Genomic DNA, 24,352 nt, shown 5'->3' on the forward strand with positions numbered 1-24,352 from the left:
CTCTCTGGCCAGATCTCATTAACCTAATTTAGGTATGAATAAACTAAAATTACATTGGTTTCCATATTGTGGCTTCTCTTTTTAAGGCCTTTGCAGCAGAGCCTAAATTATTACATGATGTTCAAGAGGAAAGTGTAAAAGACAGTACCCCAGAAGTAAATCCCTTGGACAGGTACATGCAGTTGCTCCTTCAGAACCGAAAAGATGAACCATCTGACAAGGTAAGTCATCACTAAGGCTACCTGTGAACAGATGCGAGTTTCAAAACAGAAAACAGAAAATCTGCGCATATTTCTGTGCGTTTTCACACCAAAACCACGTGCCAGTTGCAGTTTTTGGTGTGTATTTTCCGCAGATCTCAGCCATGCATTAAAAAGGGTGAAATCCACACCAAAAATTGTACGAAGTCCTGATGTGCTGGGGATTTAAAACTCCACATGGCAGGTCCACACCAAAAATAGCAAAATGTAGATGAGATTTGTGTAATCTCATCACTTTGCTGGTACTGTATTACGCTGCCGTTTTTCCGCACGTAAGCTGCAATGTGTGCAGGTGCGCTAATTTTCATGGTGTTCACTTCTAGCGGAGATAGGATAACATATCATACAGTGACATATAACATACAGTGACAAAATAAACATTAGAAATAATTCATCTAACGTTCCACAAAGTCTTTACGGATTTGCAGCTTTGAACTCAGCCATTATCTTCCACTTGTGCCTTGGGGTTGGATGCGGTATACATCGGATTGCAGGGACTTCCTTCTCCGTGCAGATCGGAATTGTGCAACTGGGAAATAATGAGACTGGTCATTGTATACTGGAAATATGACTCGTCCTGTGAATTTTTATATTGCGGTTTTGTTTTTTTAGGTTACTAAAGAAAACTTTGAAGACATGTCTGTAGAGGAGAAACTTTCTAATGAAAGGTGATTAATATTGAAAAGACAGAGCAATGAAAGAGATTTACATCTTCTGCTCAGTGCATGTAAACTTCCAGATTTCTGGTTTTCTTTACCCTTTCTGCTTGTATTCTGGATGTACTCTCATTTTTCTCAACAAGAAATAGGAAAGGAACACTACTCATAAATATAACCATGGGACATGCACATCTTAGGCCATTTTCACATGAACTTATACAGTCCAGGAAACAAGTTCCTTGTGACCGCTATATTTCCCAGACTGAACACTTCTGATGCTGTGGGTCTTCTGGACTGACATAATGCCATCAGTACAGCTCAGTAGATCCACGGCCAGGCAGGAACACACAGCATCATAAATCATTCTGATGCTCTGAGATCAGGCCCTAAGAGCAGTGTTAAGTCACGTAGCTTGTTTCCTGAATACCCTCATGCGAAACTGGCCTTATTCTTTATTATTCCAACTCTGACATGTGCAGGCTACTTCTCAACATAAGCTTTAATGACCAGCCAGTCACAGAAGATATACAGAAAGTACTGTAGTTTGCATGTAGAACATGCACTAGTTTCAAAATTATTCTTTGGTAACACAAAAAGACTTCTTGGGTTCACACAGGGCATTTGCATAGCAGCTTGGCAACTGTAATATTGTACGAATGTCATTCTTGCTCACTATAATGCATATATGGTTATTTTCAGTGTGTCATGTATGTTATGTGAATAGTTTAGACTTTTATTTTGTTGATATTTGTATATAAAGGCAGCAGCATGTCATAGAGCAGGAGGAGCTGAGCAGATTGAGATACACTGAATAGTTTCCCAGAAAACTACATATCAATCAGATCATCAGAATTTTGAAGCAAGAAGTTGAGAAGTCAATTGGATGGTGATTGACAACGCTCTCTCTGTACGTAGTCATATAGGGAAGGCTATTTGTCACTGTGTAGAATGATCATTGGTTAAGGATGAGTTGGGCTACTTTCACACTTGCGTTTTGGGCAGATCCATCATGGATCCGTTACACTAATACAACCGCATGCATCCATCATGAACGGATCTGTTTGTATTATCTGTAACATAATCAAGACGGATCGGTCATCAACTCCATTGAAAGTCAATGGGAGACGGATCCGTTTTCTATTGTCAGAGAAAACTGATCCGTCCCCATTGCCTTACATTGTGTGCCAGGACGGATCTGTTTGGCTCAGTTTCGTCAAGCGGACAGCCAAACGCTACAGGCAGCGTTTTGGTGTCCGCCTCCAGAGTGGAATGGTGACTGATTGGAGGTAAACTGATGCATTCCGAGCGGAAACTTTTTCATTCAGAATGCATTAGAGCAAAACTGATCCGTTTTGGACAGCTTGTGAGAGCCCATAGCGGATCTCACAAACGGAAAGCCAAAACACCAGTGTGAAAGTAGCCTAAATTGATTTGTCTTATAAACAGGGCTTCTTCACCTGTGAGGGGCTGTCCCCAGAGGTGAAGAAGTTCCCATCGGCCACTAGATTGACATTTTAGCCTGGCCCTGACTATTTCTTGCTTCGATTAGCAGGGCAAGAACAGAGGTTCTGCTTCAGAGCAGGCACAGGTCACAAAGTTGAAGCAGAACCTCTATCCTTGCTCTACTAATCCGAGCAGCGGTACAGGCAAGAAATTGTCAGGGCCAGGCTAAATGTCCAGCCCTGTCAATCTAGTGGCAGATGGGAACTTCTTCACCAGCGGGGACAGCCCCTCAGGTGAAGTCCTGCTGATGAGACAAACCAATTTGCTCATCTTTATCATGGATATCAATGAATACATACAAATGGATACTGATTCAGTTCACAAAACTACTTCTCATCCTGTTCAGCTTCTCCTGAGCTACAGCATGTCTGTAGATTAGATTGCATTTGCAGTGCATATGCTGGCAGTATTCCAAATATCCATTTTATTTCTATATACAGTAAGAACCTCTGTGATAAGACCACCCCTGATCTAGATCTGATTTTCCATCATGTGCCCTTCTTTACCTTTCTTCTTGTCTCGATATCCCAAGATGACCAACTTTTCTCTTCCTAAAAGCTGCTCATCTTATGAATACTGCCCATCTTTTTGGACATGGCTAGCCCCCTAGCTGAGCACTTTTCAATGCAATTTTGGGAGGTTGTCTTAAGGACACAGCACAGATCTATAACTACACGATATGGACACTCTGATAAACATACTTCTGCTATAACTGTATATAGGTAGAATGCAGTCCTAATGCACAGGAATTCAGATGTGTGAAAATATCCCTTCTTTGTACACGACTGATCTCCGCCATTCTTTTACCCCTCTGGCCAACTATTATCAACCGATAGATTTTCCAAGCTTTCACTTGGCAAATGATGAAATTCTGTCTAGAACGGTTGTGCACTCCGTCGCCCTGTGTATAAATGACCTAATTGTGAGGCTAACCATGCATCGCTCTGCCTATTAAGATAATTTCTTTTTTTTTTCAGTATCACAGCTCACTCCACCGGAGAAGCAGACGATGACTTCTGGTAAACAGTCATTTCCTCTCTCCAAGATGAATCCAAGTCCTTTGAATTTTGACACTAATCATTTGTGTGACCAGCACAGCATGTTTTTATTTGATGTGGAAATTTCGTCAAAGGCCAATTTCTATAACGGAATTTGTTGAATATCTGAGTCTTTAACTCTTCTCCCTACGAACGACTTATTAGAATAGGACTCCAGAGAAATCATTCCCTACCATAGAAGGATTTGTTCTATAGACAATTTTAGGAATGTTGTGAATTATTTATTATCTACCATGTATTAGCATTACAAAGACTGTCCTATATACTTTGATCACATTGTTTTGAATGTGTGGACAGAAGCCATCTCGGGGCAGTATATTTTTTTTTTTACACTTAAAATAAATTTTATTTTTTACGGAAAACAATGTCAGTTTGTTTCATTCTTAACTTGGGTTTATGTTTGCCACGTGTGTTGTCCACTTAATATTCAGCTAAAAATACAGCTGCCAAATAAATGACTGAAAACAAGATGCCTGCTGGAATACCAAAAGCTTGAAGGAGTTTTCCAGTTTGCTTTAAAATAATTTTATCTTCTGTTCTGGGCTATGATCACATGACCATGTCCATGCTGCTCTCTTATTTCCTGTGATGTTATGTCCATACAGTGGCAGTAATAGGGTATCTGTTACTAGGTGGGTAAGTAGAGCTATAAACCAGCTGGGCATTGTTAGGGGCAGTGTTGAAGATGTGCTAGAGAAAGGAGAGGTGCATCATGGGTTTGGTTGGATACAGCAACAGGAAATGCTACATCCAGGATCGAAACAAACTAGAGTGATTTGTTTACATGGTGAAAACTGGTCAGGAGAGTTCAAACTGAAAAAAAATAACATGGGGAAGATGTACATAAAGTAAAAAACTGCGTGCGCATATCTGTAATAAACCCTAGTAATCTCGGAAAACCCCTTTAAGGCCTGTTGCACAACAGAGCCATGGGCACCAGACATCTATTTTTAAAGTGGTTCTCTAGGATTTTTATATTGATGGCCGATCCTCAAGATAGGCTATCAATATCAGCTACACGGGGGTCCGAAAACCCTTAATCCCTGCCAATTAGGTGTGCTGGAGTAGCTCCTGCACAGTTTAATCCATTCTATATTGGACACAGTGGGTAACTGCAACGCTACTTCCACTGAAGTGAAAAAGCAGCTCTGTCCAAAACACAATGGATGAAGCCATATCTGCAGTATGGCTACTCCCAAACAGATCCTCGCCAATCAGCAGGATGATGGTGCTGTAGCCCTCAGTGGGCTGCTTTTTGAAAAATAGCTGTTGATTGGTGGCGGTAAACAAGTCAGTCTGATCTCACTATGATGGTCTATGCTTAGGATAGGCCATCTATATGTGTTCCTGGAAAAGGTCTGGCACAACTCGAAGACCAGCCCCCTCCAATCAGAACGATAAAAAGACTGCAACTTCTTAGACTCCCACCAATCAGCCAAATGAATGTTGTGGTCCATCAGTGGACATCATCCCCCTTCATTGTTCACAAGTGAATGGGGCTGAGACGCAGTACCAGACACATCTACTCAGACAGCTGAGCACCACAACACCTTGGTAGACTATAACGTGTCCTGGACAACCACTTCAATGTTTAAAGCAATAAATAGTTATACAGAATGCACTACTAGATATCTTGTAAACAAGGATGGCCTCTATTTTGCATACTTTGACAATTATACACTAAATAAAGAAAACGGAATATGTCCTGCATATTACACATTAAAAATATCTGTTTTATCTATAAATGTTAATTTATAAGTGACAAGGCTTCTGTCAGATTTCCATCTGCATGTCAGTGAAGGTTCTCATTCATCCAGGTCATGGTGTATCAGTAGTAAGAAGTCAGAGCAACTGGAATTGTTGTATTTTTTTTTTCTTGAATACATTTTGCTAGTCATCTGAATTCAATTGGTACAAAAAAATCTCCAGCCTCAAATACTGGTGACTCATGCTTCAGTTGGCATAATCTCTTTATCATAATCAACACAAGGTCATGGACCTTGTGGAGGTAAGGTTTTGATTGGAATTTGCATGACTGAAGTTATTAGGTGTGATTAAACTGCCTTGGGAGAGGTGTGAGAAGAGCATTGTGTGTGGCAGACAGGAAATCTAGGGCAAATGTATTTAATGTATGTCACTGAGGCAAAGTCAACCATGTTAAGTCTGGTTTCAGATGCACAAGTGTGGTCTGTAAAACACATGCCACATGATGTCCGCATTTCCTGAACTGACTGACTGCTGCAGGACAGAAGGTTGGTGGTCGGGTTGGAACTTACCTTACTGCATGACAGATCACCTATTTCTTTAATGGATACCTCTATATGGAATAGCACAGTCTGCTGTGCTATTCTATTCAGAAGAAAAAGAAACCCATGTGGATACTGTAAAATGGACACCAAAAGAACATTCTTTTGGCCTCTGTCAGTATAACTGTGGCCTGACCATATGTATTGGGAGCTTTCCCGTCGCATATGGTAAATGTACGCTGCACAAAAGACCCTAAGCTTTACAAGTCTAGTACCATAAATGCGTTGAAAAATAAAACATTAAATGACAGAACCAGGAGGTTTATCTACAAATATTTATTATAACACTTCGATATAACTACAGGAAGCCCTTGGCACTGATAGAAAATATTGAGTCACTGTTAGGTTACAAAAATTTATACATAGCAAAATGTAAATGCTTTTTTACATAAAAATAATTACACTAAACAGGATCTTGAAAAGAAAACTTGAGTCAACTACACGGAATAGAAAAAAAAAAAATTAAGACATTGCCTTCGTTATCCGTACATTAGGACACTGGCTAGAACAATCACCTGCATTGCAGTAGAATTACGAGTTTTCCATGCATTGGCTTCAACAAAAAGCTAGGCTATTATGGTAATATTATTTTCTCTAAATACAATATACGCCTCAATTCTGAAATTGTCAAAAACAAAATGTCCTTTCAGGTTTGGAACCGAACAAAATACCTGAACACTGTCTGTTAACATTTCAATCAACAATTAGTCAACTCTTTAGGTCAAGTAGACCGGACATTATTATCTTTATGTACCGTCTACAATTCACATTTGTATGTTTTTTTTTTTTTGTTTCTTTTCACTTTTTTTTTTTCCATATATTTTGGAAGTGCAACTGTCAAAACAAAAATCACAATCAACTATAGAAATAGGAATGACCTACAACAACAATGTAATACTATATATTCAATGCATCACTGTCATTTTTGTTGATCATCATTACCTAACACTAACACTATTAATTAAAGATGTGTTAACTTGGATCCATCATCTAAATACAAAATGCAGGCAGCCATTTCATTAGCTGTGCAGGTTTTCTCTCCACCAGTCCACCATTAAAACTAGGAACCCTACCAAGGTGTTCGTTCTTGTTTACATGACAAAAGGTTCTTGCGCACTCTTCTGAAATTTTTTTGGCCAATAATGAGATTGGATCACAGCCAATTGGGAATCTGTTTTGGCAAACTGTTATGGAAGAGAACTTAGACCTACAATCTGGTCAGGTGAATGAGGTAAAACCAAGTTTCCAATGAATTGGTCGTCCCATTCTCCAGCTCACAAACTAGCCGTCTCTGTGGTGTGTAGATGGTTGGTGCATTTATATTTATAAAGTGGAAAAAAAGAAAAGGGAGAACAAAATGAAGAGAAGTGTCCCTGATGCCCAGTAGAGGTTTATAACACTTCAGCTCCTTTTTTGAGCATTCTGAAAGGTATTATATGTACAAATGTTTTTGGGCCACTGATTCATTTCAAAATGGCAACACTTTATAGAAATCTAACATGTACGTGAAATAATGGAAATGAACATAATAGACTTGATATGGAACCAAGTATGAACCTGCTGCTTCTCTACATCTGACTACCTCCATTTAGGAAATGGATATTCCACCGAGAGGATGAAAAAAAACACTTGATACTTTATAAAGTGCTTCATTTTAAAATGCCTGAGATCACAAAGTATGGGGGGGAAAGTAAGAACATTACTTGCTGCAGTTGTAAAACTGTATAATATAACTCCCGGTAGCTCGTTCAGATTTCTTTTAATGGTACACATCTGCATTAATTGATTAATCTTAAAAGGCTACTGCTTTTCATGCTGTCATGCTTTTATGTGTACGAATTGAGCTGTTCTTTTGACCGTGACTGGATGTCTTGAAGTTCTTGCTCTTCTTTAGCTTTAATGTCTTGGTAGGCCTGCATTTTGCTCGCATCCTTTAAGTAGGCCCAATTAGAAGCCAGAATCATGAGGAAGTGGATCTGCAAGAGAAGGGTGAGCACGATGGCTAGTAAACGTGTCAAGAGGCAAAGCAAGCAGGTTATTAGAGTACTAATAAGTAGTAGTTTAATAATAATAATAATAATAAATGAGTTAATAGGGTTTTAAACCCTGTAGTGAACATTAATACCTTTATATTTAGGCATGCACTTGGTTTACTATGGATGGAAAAACAAAGGGTGAGGAAAGCAACTAAGGAAGTTAGGAAGCTAGGAGTAAAATGAATCTAGAGGAAATAGGTTCTGCCAGTTGGTTAAAGCAACAAACCCTCAAAACAAGTAGGATACAAATCATTTTATTTTGATGGTATGTAATAGGGATATTTTGTCAGACAGGCATGTACATAAGTGAGGGGGAACCTCAGTACATAGGAGAAAAGAAATGATGGAAGGCGCCTGAATTTTTTCTTAATCAACCTGTGGAGGTAAAAATGTACACACAGAAGCATGCAGGCCACAAATTAGTGTTTATTGCCACTTTATTCAACTACAAAAATAGGTTATAAAAAATGAATTTATTGCTAGTGCTTATATTCTTCTTTCAAACTTCCAGGTCATGTATCCAGTGATAATTAGGTCACACATTACTTCCTCCTCTGCTCTACTTCCTGCCACACATCACTTCCTTGTGTCGTCCTCGCTAGGCCAGCCAGGCCTCCATTATGTGCATATCAAATCATTGGTCTTGAATCTAGTGCTCAAGGGCCTATGAGCCTCACCTTTTTTTTTTTTTTTGTCTGAGATCTGGCTAATAAATAATAATCTGTTACCAACATTTATTTCAACTGTACAAGTGCATTTTGCAAAATAAAAATAAAAAAGCGCATACGACTGATTTTGGGCAATTAAAGGCGTTGTTAGTTAATAGTTTGTACAAAAAAAAAATATATATATTTCTATATATGTAGCTGTGGCAGTAATGAAGCTCCATCTGCCCTAATCATCCAACATCATGTGTATAAATGTACCGCACGTAGGAGACGTTGGACAAGCAGAGAAGGCACACGTTAGAGACATCATTCAACAGATGTCTAGTGAATGTGCTTTAAAGTAACAGAATTTAGCCAGATCTCATGGTTGTGTTTTACATACAATATATTTTTTAATATTACTCTATGATACTATTGAGTGACACTTGCTATATACAAAATGGAAAAAACACATAATAAATCATAGAAAATTGTAAATGCTAGACTTGGTTTTAGTCCAGAGTGTCAGTGGTAGTTTAAGCTACAACAACGCAGTCTTTCTAACGCTGTGACTAAAACAGATTAGAATTTAGTGCAGCAATCCTCCCGACTCTTAAACTTCAAAACGGCATAGTTATAAGTGGTTGCCATCATGTAGATCAGCTGGTGGAAAAGAACAAAATAAAAAGGAGTGTAAGATATGGCACTGGAATGCCTCACGCAGCCTTGGAAATCACTCAATTTTATAAAGTTTAGGGAAGATTGTGATTAATGTCTACATGATAGAGCTGGTGGGATTATCGAGAATTAAAGACCCACTCCAATAGCAATGTGTCCTCCAATATGAATTTCTGGACAATATGTGACTGACACGCTGAACTGTGGATTGTTTTTAGGGTTTGGGCTTAATATTCAATAGTTTACATAATTATTCATCGATCAAAGTTATGGATGATGTGCTATGTAAAATCATAGTGTATAGAAATTACAAGACAAGTCAATGACAAAAGAAAGACAATGGGAAGATTTTATATGGAAAAAGTGCAAACATTCTGGTGTTTTTTTTTTTTTTTTTAGGTTTCATCTCTAGTGATTTGATACCATGAATGCTACGGCAATTGATGCCGATCTGGATTTACAAGTGAAAAATACATGAAAGTTAGCGTTTCTGATGTATTAATCTATGTTTTGTCAGTTGACTATGTTATGTGTCTAGGGTATACTTAACCATGTTACTGTAGGGCAGCATATTGAATGATCGTTCAACCAATTTGAAATAAACTTGTTCTTCAAAGAGTAAACCTGGGTACACATGGGCCATTGACCTGCAATTACTTCCTACCCAAAAATGCATCGCTTGTACGTAGCAGTTCTTCAAAAAGTAGCTGAGCTATGCATCTAGCATGAGTTTTATCGAACAGCATATGCATTTTCGGGCAGGAGTCATTTTTACCTGGTGCTCAGTTTCCAGTGAATTCACTCCATATGAACACAACACCAACATATACTGTATATGTGAGCGTAGAAAAGTCTTTAATCCGAAAATAACCAATGACATGTAATTTAGGAGTGCCAAAAACTAGAGATGTTCATTCATACTCACCAGTGCAATAACAGTAGCACCTGCCCCAGCACAGGCCACAATGAAAAGGTGGTAGGACATGTAGAACTGGAAAGAAAATGAAGAGAATTAGCATACAAAACATATTTCATATAAAGATAACCTTATATTAAGAAATAATTCAAGTGGAGCTAATGTTTTAAGGCATCAGATTATTATATGCAAATAATAAGTATTGCAATGCCATGATATGTTTACTTTAATGGCATTGACCAGTTCATTAAGTGGGTTGGGTTAACACAACCAGTCATTATAGGTCATTAGTAATCAATAAATCCCAGCAGCTGTGTCTTTGCGATATAAATTTATTCCAGAGATGGGTTAAAGATGGTCAGTCAGGAGAAGACAGGAGTGTCTCCCTGACTACTGCTCAATAAACAATAAGGAAAAACTAAGGGGGGCAGTAAACTACATAAAATATCACTTTTATTAAATAATAGGAGATAAAAAATGGCCCCTACAGACAAACAACAAGTAAGACAAATACATACACAAACTGGTACACAGGCAAGGACCAGTTAATTAAGATGTGGGTAAAGTGTGAGTAATGGACTGGACCAATGGTGGCAAACTGGGCACGGCTATGTCAGGTCAGATCAGCTAGCCCTAGTCCGCCCTACAACATACATTGCTCAAAAAAATAAAGGGAACACAAAAATAACACATCCTAGATCTGAATTAATTAAATATTCTTCTGAAATACTTTGTTTTTTACATAGTTGAATGTGCTGACAACAAAATCACACACAAAAAAAATATGGAAATCTAATTTTTTAACCTATGGAGGTCTGGATTTGGAGTCACCCTCAAAATTAAAGTGGAAAAACACACTACAGGCTGATCCAACTTTGATGTAATGTCCTTAAAACAAGTCAAAATGAGGCTCAGTAGTGTATGTGGCCTCCACGTGCCTGTATGACCTCCCTACAACACCTGTGCATGCTCCTGATGAGGTGGCAGACGGTCTCCTGAGGGATCGCCTCCTAGACCTGGACTAAAGCATCTGCCAACTCCTGGACAGTCTGTGGTGCAACGTGACGTTGGTGGATAGAGCGAGACATGATGTCCCAGATGTTCTCAATTGGATTCAGGTCTGGGGAACGGACGGGCCAGTCCATAGCATCAATGCCTTCGTCTTGCAGGAACTGCTGACACACTTCAGCCACATGAGGTCTAGCATTAGGAGGAACCCAGGGCCAACCACACCAGCATATGGTCTCACAAGGGGTCTGAGGATCTCATCTCGGTACCTAATGGCAGTCAGGCTACCTCTGGCGAGCACATGGAGGGCTGTGCGGCCCTCCAAAGAAATGCCACCCCACACCATTACTGACCCAATGCCAAACCGGTCATGCTGGAGGATGTTGCAGGCAGCAGAACGTTCTCCACGGCGTCTCCAGACTCTGTCATGTCTGTCACATGTGCTCAGTGTGAACCTGCTTTCATCTGTGAAGAGCACAGGGCGCCAGTGGCGAATTTGCCAATCTTGGTGTTTTCTGGCAAATGCCAAACGTCCTGCACGGTGTTGGGCTGTAAGCACAACCCCCACCTGTGGACGTCGGGCCCTCATGGAGTCTGTTTCTTACCGTTTGAGCAGACACATGCACATTTGTGGCCTGCTGGAGGTCATTTTGCAGGGCTCTGGCAGTGCTCCTCCTGTTCCTCCTTGCACAAAGGCGGAGGTAGCGGTCCTGCTGCTGGGTTGTTTCCCTCCTACGGCCTCCTCCACATCTCCTGATGTACTGGCCTGTCTCCTGGTAGCGCCTCCATGCTCTGGACACTACGCTGACAGACACAGCTTACCTTCTTGCCACAGCTCGCATTGATGTGCCATCCTGGATAAGCTGCACTACCTGAGCCACTTGTGTGGGTTGTAGACTCCGTCTCATGCTACCACTAGAGTGAAAGCACCGGCAGCATTCAACAGTGACCAAAACATCAGCCAGGAAGCATAGGAACTGAGAAGTGGTCAGGTCACCACCTGCAGAACCACTCCTTTATTGGGGGTGTCTTGCTAATTGCCTATAATTTCCACCTGTTGTCTATCCCATTTGCATAACAGCATGTGAAATTGATTGTCACTCAGTGTTGCTTCCTAAGTGGACAGTTTGATTTCACAGAAGTGTGATTGACTTGGAGTTTCATTGTGTTATTTAAGTGTTCCCTTTATTTTTTTGAGCAGTGTATATCCACGGGACGGGGTCCAAAAAACCCCGCAAGGGGTGGCCCAGACAGGAGCTCTCTTCCTATGTAAATGACCCTAATGAGGCCCTAGCACATAAGGAAAAAATGGTCCGTCCAGAGGAACAAAATACACAGTTACCAGAAACGTAACCCCACCACAAAAAATATATCCACTGGACAGGGATAGTGTGAGAGGTATACAAGTTGATTGAAGGCATGTTTGCCAAAACGCATCCTGGTTGTAGGACATCTCTGGAATAAATTTATATCGCAAAGACACAGCTGCTGGGATTTATCGATTACTAATCGATTACTAATTGATTGTGGAGAGACTAAATGGTAAAGCAGACCAGCTTTACCATTTAGTCATTATAGGTAAGGCTAGCCTATATGAGGCACCGATTCCTGACATTTATTTGTATTAAATGGTACAATTGTGAAAATGTTCCAGCTTTTACAGCATTGCACATAGTTCCCTACCTGGCCACCATTGTGCTCACTCATAGAAACAGACAGGTATCTTTGGACATGGGAAGAAGAAATGTCCTACTTGCACTATTGGCCAGGCAGGGCACTACTGTATATGCACAGGCCGTGAAGAGAGGCTTATGGAGGAAGCTTTGTGCATGCATGACCACCACAAAGAGCACCACTGGTGAATGTGTCCATTTTGTAATTTGTGTGGGGGGAATATGATGTTTGTAGGATGTTTTAGGTTTTAAACAACCAAAATTAATTTTTATTTTTTTAATTCAGTAATGAAGTTCAAGATAAATACCTCATTGGTACTGCATATGTTCCCCAATGCTGATCCACAAGCTTTTCCGGGCAAGGCATTCCATGGAATTATTCCTGTATAGAAATAGAATTACGTGAGTCTACTGCAGAAACTCTTCTCTACTTTTCATCCAGTGACGATTTGTTGAAGCAACATTAGTGAATTTTAAAAGGGGATTTGTCAGCAGATTTGTACCTATAAAAGTGGCTGTTGAACGCATCTGTGTTGTCATATGTTCCCATTTGCCCTTTCCCATTGCTGATAAAAATGATCTTTTAATATATGCAAATAAGCATCTAGGAGGAACGGGGGCGTCACCTTTATACCTAGAGGCTCAACTCTCTTTGCAACAGCCGCGCCCTCTGAACTTTAAACGTGTTGTCCGGGTTCAGAGCTGAACCCGGACATACCTCCATTTTCACCCCGGCAGCCCGCCTGACTTGAGCATCGGAGCAGTCAATGCTCCGATGCTCTCATTTTCCCTGCGCTAAATCGTGCAGGGCAAAGGCATTTTTTGGAGATCCGGTGACGTACCAGGGCTCTCCATGGGGCTGCCAAGAAGCCCGGTGACGTCCCCGGCCCTGATGGGCGGGATTTAGCGCTGCCCTAGCCAGTAAAATGGCCAGGGCAGCGCTAAAGCCCGCCAATCAGAGCCGGTGATGTCACCGAACACACTGCTGGGCGGAAGTTTCCGCCCGGCAGTGTGTTATGATAAACAAAAGAGCCCAAGCCATGCGCGATTTAGCGCAGGGCAAGGGAGCGCATCGGAGCACGAGATGCTCCGATGCTAGCCTCAGTGGGCTGCCTGGGTGAAAATAAGGGTATGTCCGGGTTCAGCTCTGAACCCGGACAACATCTTTAATTGACAGGGCCAGGCAGGCGTGATGATGTTTTCACTGCCCGGCCCTGTCAATCAAAGTGCAGAGGGTGTGGCAGTTGCAGAGAGAGAAGAATCTAGGTGTAACAGCAACGCCCCTGTTGCTCCTAGATGTGCATTTGCATATATTAAAACTTCATTTTTCTCAACAATGAGGGCACATATGAACATGGGACCAACACAGATGTCTTAAGCTACCAAGCACACATGCAACAGGTCAGCCAGTTTCATGGGTACAAAGCTGCTGACAGATGCCCTTTAAGATCAGTTTTTCCTGGACTGTTCCTTTAATGCCATCTTCTTGTCAGTCCTCTCTCTAGATCTCTTACTCTGGCAAGAAAAGATGCACCTTAGAGTTCTGAAAAGTTACTGTATTCTTGGAATTCCCATAGAAGGAATAGAAAGAGCATATGCTGCCACTTGTCCATTCACAACAGCTGTGAGACAGGGCCCCAATCTTGAGACAGGTGTGGGTCCATCCTCTGTGGAAATGTCATAAATGTCGAGATGGGAGTTCCTCTTCAAAATGAACCTTCACCTACCAGACATTTATGGCATATCCATTGGATATGCTATAAAAGTCTAAATAGAAACCAGTCTATAACTACAAGGCTCTTACAAGAAGTTTCCCACAGAGCCCAAGGGAAGACTAGAACATAAAATTAAAGCTAACATACCATACTGCCGGATGTCCACACAGATCTGGTCCGCTGTGGTAGTATAATTTACATTCAGTCCTTTGAGAACTTCGCAAGACGACCAGATGTTGTAAAACATGAAAACAGGAACTGCAGAAAAGCCGAATACTCCAAGCCAGGCCACCCCCAAGATGTAGGTAAGAAACACAAACTGATATAGGAAAAACGAAGAGAAAATAGATTAACTAGTATTCTGATTAAAACACAGCAACCGTCTATGCCATCCGAAATATTCCTGGCATATAGGACTATTTTTAATGTAACTATAGTATTTTTGATAGCTTCTCTTTGGCGCTGTTCACACTATTCTCATGGCTAGCCAAAACTTTATATATGGTGACTGATGGACCTGACTCGCATTTACTCCAGGGAGCTATACACGTGAAAAAAAAAAAAAAGGTTGATATACATGACATGCCACAGAAAATAAATTAGTATAGTAAACATCAGCTTAAAGAAGTTGTTCATGGGATAAATATCAAAATCGCCGATCAGCTGTTTGAAGAGGTAGTGTCACTCGTAGGAGCGCTACTTCCTCTTCAAAATTGCCTCTGTGTCGTCTCCTTTCTAGAGGCAACACAGTGTAATTACAACTGCTTCCCAACTTCACTTGAATGGGGCAGAGGAGTTGTAATTACACTGTGCCGCCTGTAGTAAGGAGACAATGAGCAAGTCATTTTGAAGAGAAACTAGTGGTAGCACGACCATGCCGCTACCTCTTCAAACAGCTGATCATAAGGGGTGCCAGGAGTCTGACCCCCACTGATCAGATAGTGATGACCCATATTGAAGATAGGCCATGAATATTACACCACTGCACAACCCCTTTAAGGAATGACTGGCACTGAGAGGACCCTTACTGTGAGGGCTTACAATCTACAAGGGAAAGAGACTGTTGATGAAGGTACAAGCTAATCATATGTAATGGCAGCAGGGTTATAGCAAATTGTAGACTTTTCTGAAGAGGTGAGATTTCAGATTGATTTTGAAGATTTTGCTGCTGGGGCAGAGCCTGATCGGTTGGGGTAGTGAGTTTGAGGTTATGAGGGATGCATGTGAGGCATTATGTAGACACCTGTGAAGAGCAGATAAGAGGATAGCAGTGAAAGAGGTCTTGTGAGGATAGGAGATTAGGTCAGAGATGCATGGAGGGGACAGGTTGTAGACAGCCTTGTATATTGTTGTTACTACTCTGAGCTGAATTTGTTGGGCTATGATGGTTGTACTGAGTTTCTGCTATCTTCTTGGCAAGATTAGCGCTGTATGTTAAGCTATTCTATCCACAAAAAAATGATGGAATCTGAGGGCGCACAGTACAGATGTGAACAAAATCTAAATAATAACATAAACAATAAAAAGTGGTCTGTTTCTTTGAATAAATAAAAAAATCTGAAATTATTGCAAATTATGAAAACAACGTGTTAAAGAGTCGCACATATTTGCACAAACAATTTAGTTCACTCCAGTGGCGTAAAAATTGTAGCAACATCCATAGACGTATTGTAAAGATGCTCCAAATTTATCAAATTAGTCATCAATAACTATATAGTGTATAACTTAAAAAAAACGCTGCTGCCTAATTGGCATCACTTTCCAGACTGAATGAAATCATTTGGAGCAGGGAGCAATATTCTCCATTATATGCACGTTCTCACCATTCCACTAATGCACCGTCCACACGCCGTGGTTTTAAATTCACTGTGCATTTCCTTCACTGCGCTGGTAGTGTAGAAACCTTCTGCCAGCAGAATGATCCCATACAGGAAAAAGAAGGAGGCGATTCCATAGATCACATACTGCATTAACTGGATTCTGTAAAACAACATGCGGCCTCATTTCATTAAGCTTCACAATATGTAGGTATAATCGTACTTCCTTAAAGGGGTTGTCCGGGTTAAGAGCTGAACCCTGACATACCCAGAATTTCACCCAGGCAGCCCCCCTGACAAGAGCATCGGAGCATGAAATGTTCTCCTTTGCCCTGCGCTAAATCGCAGGGTGACGTACCAGGCTCTCCGTCGGTCTGCCAGGCAGAGGCTTCCGCCTAGCAGTGAGCCCGGTGACATCATCGGCACTGATGGGTGGACTTTAGCGCTGCCCTAGCCTGTAAAACGGCTAGGGCAGCGGCAAAGCCCGCCCATCAGAGCTAGTGACGTCACCAAACACACTGCGGGGCGGAAGAGCAGGGCAAAGGAGAGCATCGGAGCATGCTCTGAACCCAGACAACCCCTTTAAGGTCAGGACTACATGGCATTTTGTTGTGCAGTAGACTGCTGGTTCATGCATGGTGCAATCTCGCCATCAACTGGGTTAAGTTTGCTGTAGCAGTCTGGTGAAGGACAATTTTAAGAAATCCTACCTCAAAGTGTCTAGGATAGGGCTAGCACAACCTTAGCCTAAAAGTGTCTATACATATAACAGAAAAGTCTTCCGATTTTGACAAGACCTGTTACTCCACCCCTTGACAGATGTCCGGTGAAAGCATATTCATCAGCAAGTTGAATTTTAGCCAAGCTACCCCTCTCAACACCCCATACACATCCATGTTCAGCCTAGTGTGTATTCTTCCTTCTTCCCATTTAGAATGAAGCTCATCTCTCCAGAAAGGATTGAACTTTTCTTCCCTGACATCTGTCATCAGGAGAAAGTCTGGACACCCTCATACACCTTAGATGGTTGGCCAGTTTTGACAAATTGGCAGGCTTGGCCAACATTAAAGGGAACCTGTCACCTTCAAAATGTAATTTAAAAGAGTTTTCCGGGACTTAAATACTGTTGAACTACCCATGTACAGGTCATCAGAATCTGATCGGTGGGGGTCAACAGTTGTTTTAGAAGGCACCAGCGCTCGCAGTAGCACAGCGTTTTTTTTTTTCTCTGCTTACCAAGCACAGTACTGTACATTCTACAGCAGCTGTGCTTGGTATTGCAGCTCTGCCCCATTCACTAATATGGGGCTCAGCGGCACCTAGGCCATGTGACCGATGAACGTGTTGTCACTTGGCCTAGGAAAAGCTGAGAGAGGGTCGTGACTCTGCCTTCTCTAACAGCTGATCGGCAGGGGTTCTGGGTGTCAGACCCCCACCTATCAGATGCCGATGACTTAAGTACGGATTACCTATCCTCTGGTTAAGTCTCAGAAAACCCCTTTAGGCTACAGGCAGCTTGTTATAGAGCAAGAGGAGCTGAGCAGATTGATACAGTTGCAAGAAAAAGTATGTGAACCCTTTGGAATGATATGGATTTCTGCACAAATTGGTCATAAAATGTGATCTGATCTTTATCTAAGTCACAACAATAGACAATCACAGTCTGCTTAAACTAATAACACACAATGAATTAAATGTTACCATGTTTTTATTGAACACACCATGTAAACATTTACAGTGCAGGTGGAAAAAGTATGTGAACCCTTGGATTTAATAACTGGTTAAACCTCCTTTGGCAGCAATAACTTCAACCAAACGTTTCCTGTAGTTGCAGATCAGACGTGCACAACAGTCAGGAGTAATTCTTGACCATTCCTCTTTACAGAACAGTTTCAGTTCAGCAATGTTCTTGGGATGTCTGGTGTGAATCGCTTTCTTGAGGTCATGCCACAGCATCTCAATCGGGTTGAGGTCAGAACTCTGACTGGGCCACTCCAGAAGGCGTATTTTCTTATGTTTAAGCCATTCTGTTGTCGATTTACTTCTATGCTTTGGGTCGTTGTCCTGTTGCAACACCCATCTTCTGTTGAGCTTCAGCTGGTGGACAGATGGTGCAAAACAAAGTGTCCACAGAATATTTTGCCAGTACTGCTGTGGAACATCCAGGTGCTCTTGTGCAAACTGTAAACGTGCAGCAATGTTTTTTTTGGACAGCAGTGGCTTCCTCTGTGGTATCCTCCCATGAAATCCATTCTTGTTTAGTGTTTTATGTATCGTAGATTCACTAACAGGGATGTTAGCATATGTCAGAGACTTTTGTAAGTCTTTAGCTGACACTCTAGGATTCCTCTTTACCTCATTGAGCAGTCTGCGCTGTGCTCTTGCAGTCATCTTTACAGGACGGCCACTCCTAGGGAGAGTAGCAGCAGTGCTGAACTTTCTCCATTTATAGACAATTTGTCTTACCGTGGACTGATGAACAGCAAGGCTTTTGGAGATACTTTTATAACCCTTTCCAGCTTTATGCAAGTCAACAAGTCTTAATCGTAGGTCTTCTGAGAGCTCTTTTGTGCGAGGCATCATTCACATCAGGCAATGCTTCTTGTGAAAAGCAAACCCAGAACTGGTGTGTGTTTTTTTTATAGGGCAGGGCAGCTGTAACCAACACCTTCAATCTCATCTCATTGATTGGACTACAGTTGGCTGACACCTCACTCCAATTAGCTCTTGGAGATGTCATTAGTCTAGGGGTTCACATACTTTTTCCACCTGCACTGTGAATGTTTACATGGTGTGTTCAATAAAAACATGGTAACATTTAATTCTTTGTGTGTCATTAGTTTAAGCAGACTGTGATTGTCTATTGTTGTGACTTAGATGAAGATCAGATCACATTTTATGACCAATTTGTGCAGAAATCCATATCATTCCAAAGGGTTCACATACTTTGTCTTGCAACTGTATATAGCTTTGTGGGAAAAGATTCCGTAAAACTTTCCTTCATGTAAATCTCTGCTCATTCTGGACATAGAGAGAAAGCTGCCAATCACCGATAGGACCACCTCCTTGATTTCAAAGCCCAGAAGGAACAGGAATTTAAACAAAATACAATTTTTATTTTATTTACAATGTTTTTTTGCGACAAAACTATATATCAATCTGCTCAGCTCCTCCTGCTCTATAACATGATGCCCTCAGCTCAAACACCATGTTCAGTGTGACAGGTTCCCTTTTATCTAATGTGTATGGCCAGCTTTACTCACCTATCCCTATTGAAAGTACATCCATGCAAGGCCACAACAAGTGTACATGTGCATGAAAGAGCAGGAGGAATAGTTGTCAGTTTTATGCTCAGCTACCGAAGGTGTATGATGACCACGTAAAGAGAAAAACATTACAGTGCCCAGTTAGACAGTAGTCTCAAATCACATTGAATTGTTGAGGTTTTGCAGCAATAGGAGAAAAAACTTCTCTCATGTCTCCAATGCTCTAACTATGGGAGTCCATAGATAGTAAGAATGTTCGACAAACTTACATGTGCAAGGTCTGGTGGGGATCACACAGGGATCAATAAACCTGTCTACTGTGACTCTGTTTCTATGAACAATGCCTTCTGTAGTGTTCACCAGACAAGGATTGAGATATTACAGGTACAACAGTGGTACAGTTGTGTATCGCTCGCCCCGGTTCCATGGCTTTATATTAAACAGTCCCTTTAACACATCTGTGATATGGACTAGCCACGTTCACTGTAAAGATGAAGGGTTATTATAGTGTCTTCAGGTTATGACATCTTTTATCTGAGATATTAGGATCGCTCATTCACTGTTCTGTTGTTGACATGTCCCTCACACCTTAGAAAGCATTGGACATCTGAAATTTTATGTACTGTATATTGCATAAGTATATGCACCCTCTCAGACTGAATTATGACATTTCCCACTACACATTTTATATACAGGAGACCATTTAGAAGAATGAGGCAACAAATGTGCCATGTGAGAATTTAATGGATCACTGAGTATTACTACTAGTATTATTACTTCTACAGTATCTAGTAAAATACGGATTTTATGTCGAGACTGGGTTCAAGTGAACATTTTGAACACAACCAACGTTCTGCAATGTGAAGAGGTGACCTCTATAGCATTTAGCTGTTTGGTGTAGGTACTCACACTTCAGTAAGAAGAGCATGGTCACTGGCATTTGAGGAGAAGTGCTGTTCAAGGATGGAAACGGTGCCAGTGAGGGCGACATGGCCACAGCCGCAGAAGAGAGCCACTCCAGAAAAGCATAGAATGGTCGCCACGAGTGAAGCATATGGAACTCCTCCCAAACACTTAATGCAGCATTCAAAGCAACCTGCACATAGAGAGAGGGAAGAGTCAGTAAAGCTGGTGACCACTTCACACAAATGTATACACAATCTGTCGCTGCAAATAGTCACCCCATTAACAAAAAACTACAAAGGATGCAATGTAAAGAGAAAGAATAAAAAAAATAACCACAGTGTTAAAGAAAAGAAAAAAAAAAAAAACTTGAGATACTTCAACAATAAGGCCCTGTGTACATGGGACCCATCCCATCAGGTCATCCACATGTTTAAATTGCCTCATTGTGTTTATGGAAAGCAGATGAAGGCACTTTCATTTCCCACCACATAAATCTAGCAAACAAGCATGAAGGATGTTCACATGGCTTAATCAGCACAAAATAATTCATTATACCAGAGGTGGTGGCAGACAAAGCAAAACTAGGTGGCAGAACACAGTGTGCAGCCGGACATTAATATTCTGCCTGGCGGGCTCAGGGGATGAGCTTCCAAGCCCTTGGTATTCTCCTGGGATATTCACACTGTAAATCTGATGTTCTCAATTGGATTTTTAAGAACAATACATCCTTCTATCCCAGTGCAGGTCTGGAAGCAAGTGCAAAGTACTATTCCATAAAAGAGAAAAGTGCCACAACTTCTAATGTAAGATGTTACGATGGGGTGACATTCATTTACTGCAGCTTCACCAGCAACAGCCATAATATAAGGGGGCTAGGCATGGTCGTCTTAGTTCATTTTAAGCTACTTTGGAACAATGAGAGGAACATTGGTACTGTCTATAGGAATGTTGAGGATTGTTAAGCGAAATTGTGTTTTCAAGTTCGACGTACAAGGTTCGGGTTATCTAAGAATTCGGTTATGGATTCCACTACCACGGACCATATCTTATGGTCCGTGATAGCAGAATCCATAACGGAATTCTTAGATAACCTGAACCTTGTAAGCCGAACTTGAAAACACAAGTTCGCTCATCCCTACTGTTGAGTACAAAAATATGGAGCTGTGGACATCCACACTGCTGCTCCATTCAAACAGTGGCGCTCCTGGCAGTGGGACCCACAGTAATCATACATTTACCACCTATCCTGTCAATATCTGCCTATCCTTTAAAAACTATGGAGCTATAGAAGGTCAAGGGTTGATCATACAACTCTGAGATGGCACCTCCATCTATACACCAGTGTTTTGTTTTTTTCAGTGACCATCTGAAAAGTGGATCAAGAGAGACATGTCTATGATGCCCATTAAGCTGTAAACACAGACATTGTTTTTCATGAAATGTCCATGAGAATACGATGGCCACCCTGGGATATACTCTTTAGCAACTCCTAATATGTACTTTCCTGTAGGAATAAAAGCATCCTAAAATCTATGGGATTATGGAATAAGCACTTCATGCATGGCCTTCCACAATATAAACATATGACTAGGAATAAAGCTTAATGTTCTGCACATTTTTGGAATATTCTGCTTATTATTAGCTAAATAAAAAAGACCCAAAATAGAGGAGATAAGAGATGTTGCTCCATTAGAAATAATAAACTGCTAACAAGTAAACCAAAGGATTAGCAAGGCTTCTAAACCGATCATAAACTGATGCATAACAAAATAAATCACCCGGCTAACAAATGCTTCACCCTAGAAAATGATTTAGAGAAAGCTCGGCAACAGCATAGTATTAGGATACAATTAGCAGCTGCATGCTACAACTCTCAGCCATATTTCCAATACATGTCCGTAGTCTTTCTACAATCAAAGTTTCCATACATCCAGGACATGATGGGCTGATCCAACTTCAACAGCTGAACAGTGTCTGCCCCTGCATGGGTAAGACGGGTCATGTAAATATCAGTCAGCTAAAGCAAATATTTTACCATGGGAAGCCTTTCATAGCCAATGGCAGCCGATCGGTCCCCTCCAGTTGTCACACAGTTCATTCTCATGCGTTCAAAGGAGACTTTACCACTGTCTAAACAATCACATAACATTTCAGTGCTGTTAAATACAGAGCATTTCCTGCTCGAGACGCCAGGTTCCACTGTTAGGTGGGAGTTACAGTTGGGAAACAGGAGAGTTTTTCACCAGCATTACCCAGCTGTTTTTTTTACAACTATTAAGCTGCTTTCACACATCGTGGGACGGTTACAAATCTATTTATGTGTAAACAGGTCGCACATTTTGTTGCACATCAAATCAAAATTTGCAACGATTCCCCCGTTACTTTTCCACAGTGGCAAGGAAAGGGAACGCGGCGTGGGAGAGGAAGGGACCTGGCTCATTTATCATGGTCCATGCCAGTTTTTGGCGTGGAAGATGGCTCAAATCTACACCAGCAAGTGGGCTGGCATAGAGTCAAGTCTGTCGCGCGGCCTGGTGGGTAAGCTCCAAACTTATGTAGAGGCATGTGCCTCAGACAAAATTTTTTAAAAAAGGCCACAAAAACGGAAGGTGGCAAAAACGGCTTGTGCTTAATCTGGCTTTTTTTTTTTTTTTTACGCCAGAGCCTAATTCATGTGTGTAAGGACCCAAAAGGATGTTCTCAGGGACTGGATATTCCAGAGGACATAATACATAAAACGGTGAACAATAACAAAGTTACAAAAAAATGACATTTTACCATGACAGGTTCACTGCCTACACAGAGCTTTGTCATGATATGCCTCATCTCCGAGTCCTTATAGGCATAGCTCTGCTGGACTCTATTAAATATAGTCTATTAGAACACCTGATAGCTGGTACCATCATAGTCACGATGTGTCCCCATTGCGTAGCCAGTTGATGGGAGTCTATTGCAAGGACCTGTATAGAACAAGCAAACTTTTGCGATTGTGTGTAAATATGATCTCCAATTAATAAGTAGATCTCCAATACAAGCAAATCACAAATGCTGATTTATAGAGATGGCCTCTCAGGCAAAGACATGGAGGAAAACATTCAGAAGAGCTCAACTTAGAATTGGCAGCCAATGCAGAACTGACATACACTGTGCTTAACAGAGAGAGTAGAGGGGGATTATGTTCCTACACAATGCAAACTGTACTAGAACAGATTCATTTTAGAAGAATATATGTACCTGGCAGCCAAAGGCATCTAGTCAAAATCAGAGACGACCAACAAGGTGTCAAACACTGTCAGAAAGCAAGACTTTCCACTCATTCTGAAGTTCCTAATGTTAAATAAACTGATGAGCTGGATGAACCCAACTGTGCCACTTTTGTGATGAGACTTATTAGTGAGCACACAACGAATACATACTAAAGAGTTCCAGTGAAATTACATTTAATTACAAAATAAGCTACACTGCATCCAAGCATGATATACAGTACTGTGAATCACTGAGCTGCATTTAAAACTCCTATAATCCATAGATTACCAGCGCACAATAGGGGATTAACTGATATGACTGGAAAGTTAGCAAGATGACAAAGACAAAGCAAGCAGCTAAGCTATTGGACAATCTCGAGACAGATGTCGGTCAGCTCAGCTTGTTAAAAGGGAATATCTTCCATATGGTAGTAGGGGACCCTTTTTTATCCATGAATATTGTTTGAATGTGTATATACAGTACATATATCTACACATTGTTATGGCTGAAGACTACGGTTTACCATGGTCGGTAAATAAACTCTTAGGCTATATTTCTGAGTGATGTAAAACTCAACTGTGTTCTGGCCGCGAAAAACTGACAATTTTAAACAGACAGTGTGCTGGTCTTTTTCTTCGTGAACCCTTTCACTTGAATG

The 24,352-nt window shown here is 41.1% G+C and overlaps 2 protein-coding genes across 7 annotated transcripts in view; one reads left to right on the forward strand and one right to left on the reverse strand.

Moving 5' to 3' along the window:
• OFD1 (OFD1 centriole and centriolar satellite protein) overlaps window positions 1-3,802 on the forward strand; it is a 73,213-nt gene extending 69,411 nt beyond the window's left edge. For both annotated transcript variants that reach the window (XM_040424928.1, XM_040424929.1), the window contains exons 21-23: window positions 87-221; window positions 873-928; window positions 3,400-3,802. In XM_040424928.1, coding sequence (XP_040280862.1) covers window positions 87-221; window positions 873-928; window positions 3,400-3,445 — 237 coding nt within the window. In that variant the 3' untranslated portion in view covers window positions 3,446-3,802. The remainder of the gene's footprint in view (window positions 1-86; window positions 222-872; window positions 929-3,399) is intronic.
• Window positions 3,803-6,043: 2,241 nt separating this feature from the next.
• Window positions 6,044-24,352, reverse strand: part of GPM6B (glycoprotein M6B) — a 128,843-nt gene continuing 110,534 nt past the window's right edge. For 3 of the 5 annotated variants that reach the window (XM_040424935.1, XM_040424932.1, XM_040424934.1), the window contains 6 exons: window positions 20,452-20,638; window positions 16,283-16,439; window positions 14,607-14,778; window positions 13,053-13,126; window positions 10,073-10,138; window positions 6,044-7,762 (listed from right to left, as the gene is read on the reverse strand). In XM_040424935.1, coding sequence (XP_040280869.1) covers window positions 7,613-7,762; window positions 10,073-10,138; window positions 13,053-13,126; window positions 14,607-14,778; window positions 16,283-16,439; window positions 20,452-20,638 — 806 coding nt within the window. In that variant the 3' untranslated portion in view covers window positions 6,044-7,612. Of the gene's footprint in view, window positions 7,763-8,241; window positions 9,133-10,072; window positions 10,139-13,052; window positions 13,127-14,606; window positions 14,779-16,282; window positions 16,440-20,451; window positions 20,639-24,352 lie in introns of those variants that run through there. The other 2 variants (XM_040424933.1, XM_040424936.1) reach the window with 1 other exon arrangement.

The sequence above is a fragment of the Bufo bufo genome, chromosome 3, assembly GCF_905171765.1.
Source record: "Bufo bufo chromosome 3, aBufBuf1.1, whole genome shotgun sequence".
Lineage (NCBI taxonomy): Eukaryota > Metazoa > Chordata > Amphibia > Anura > Bufonidae > Bufo > Bufo bufo.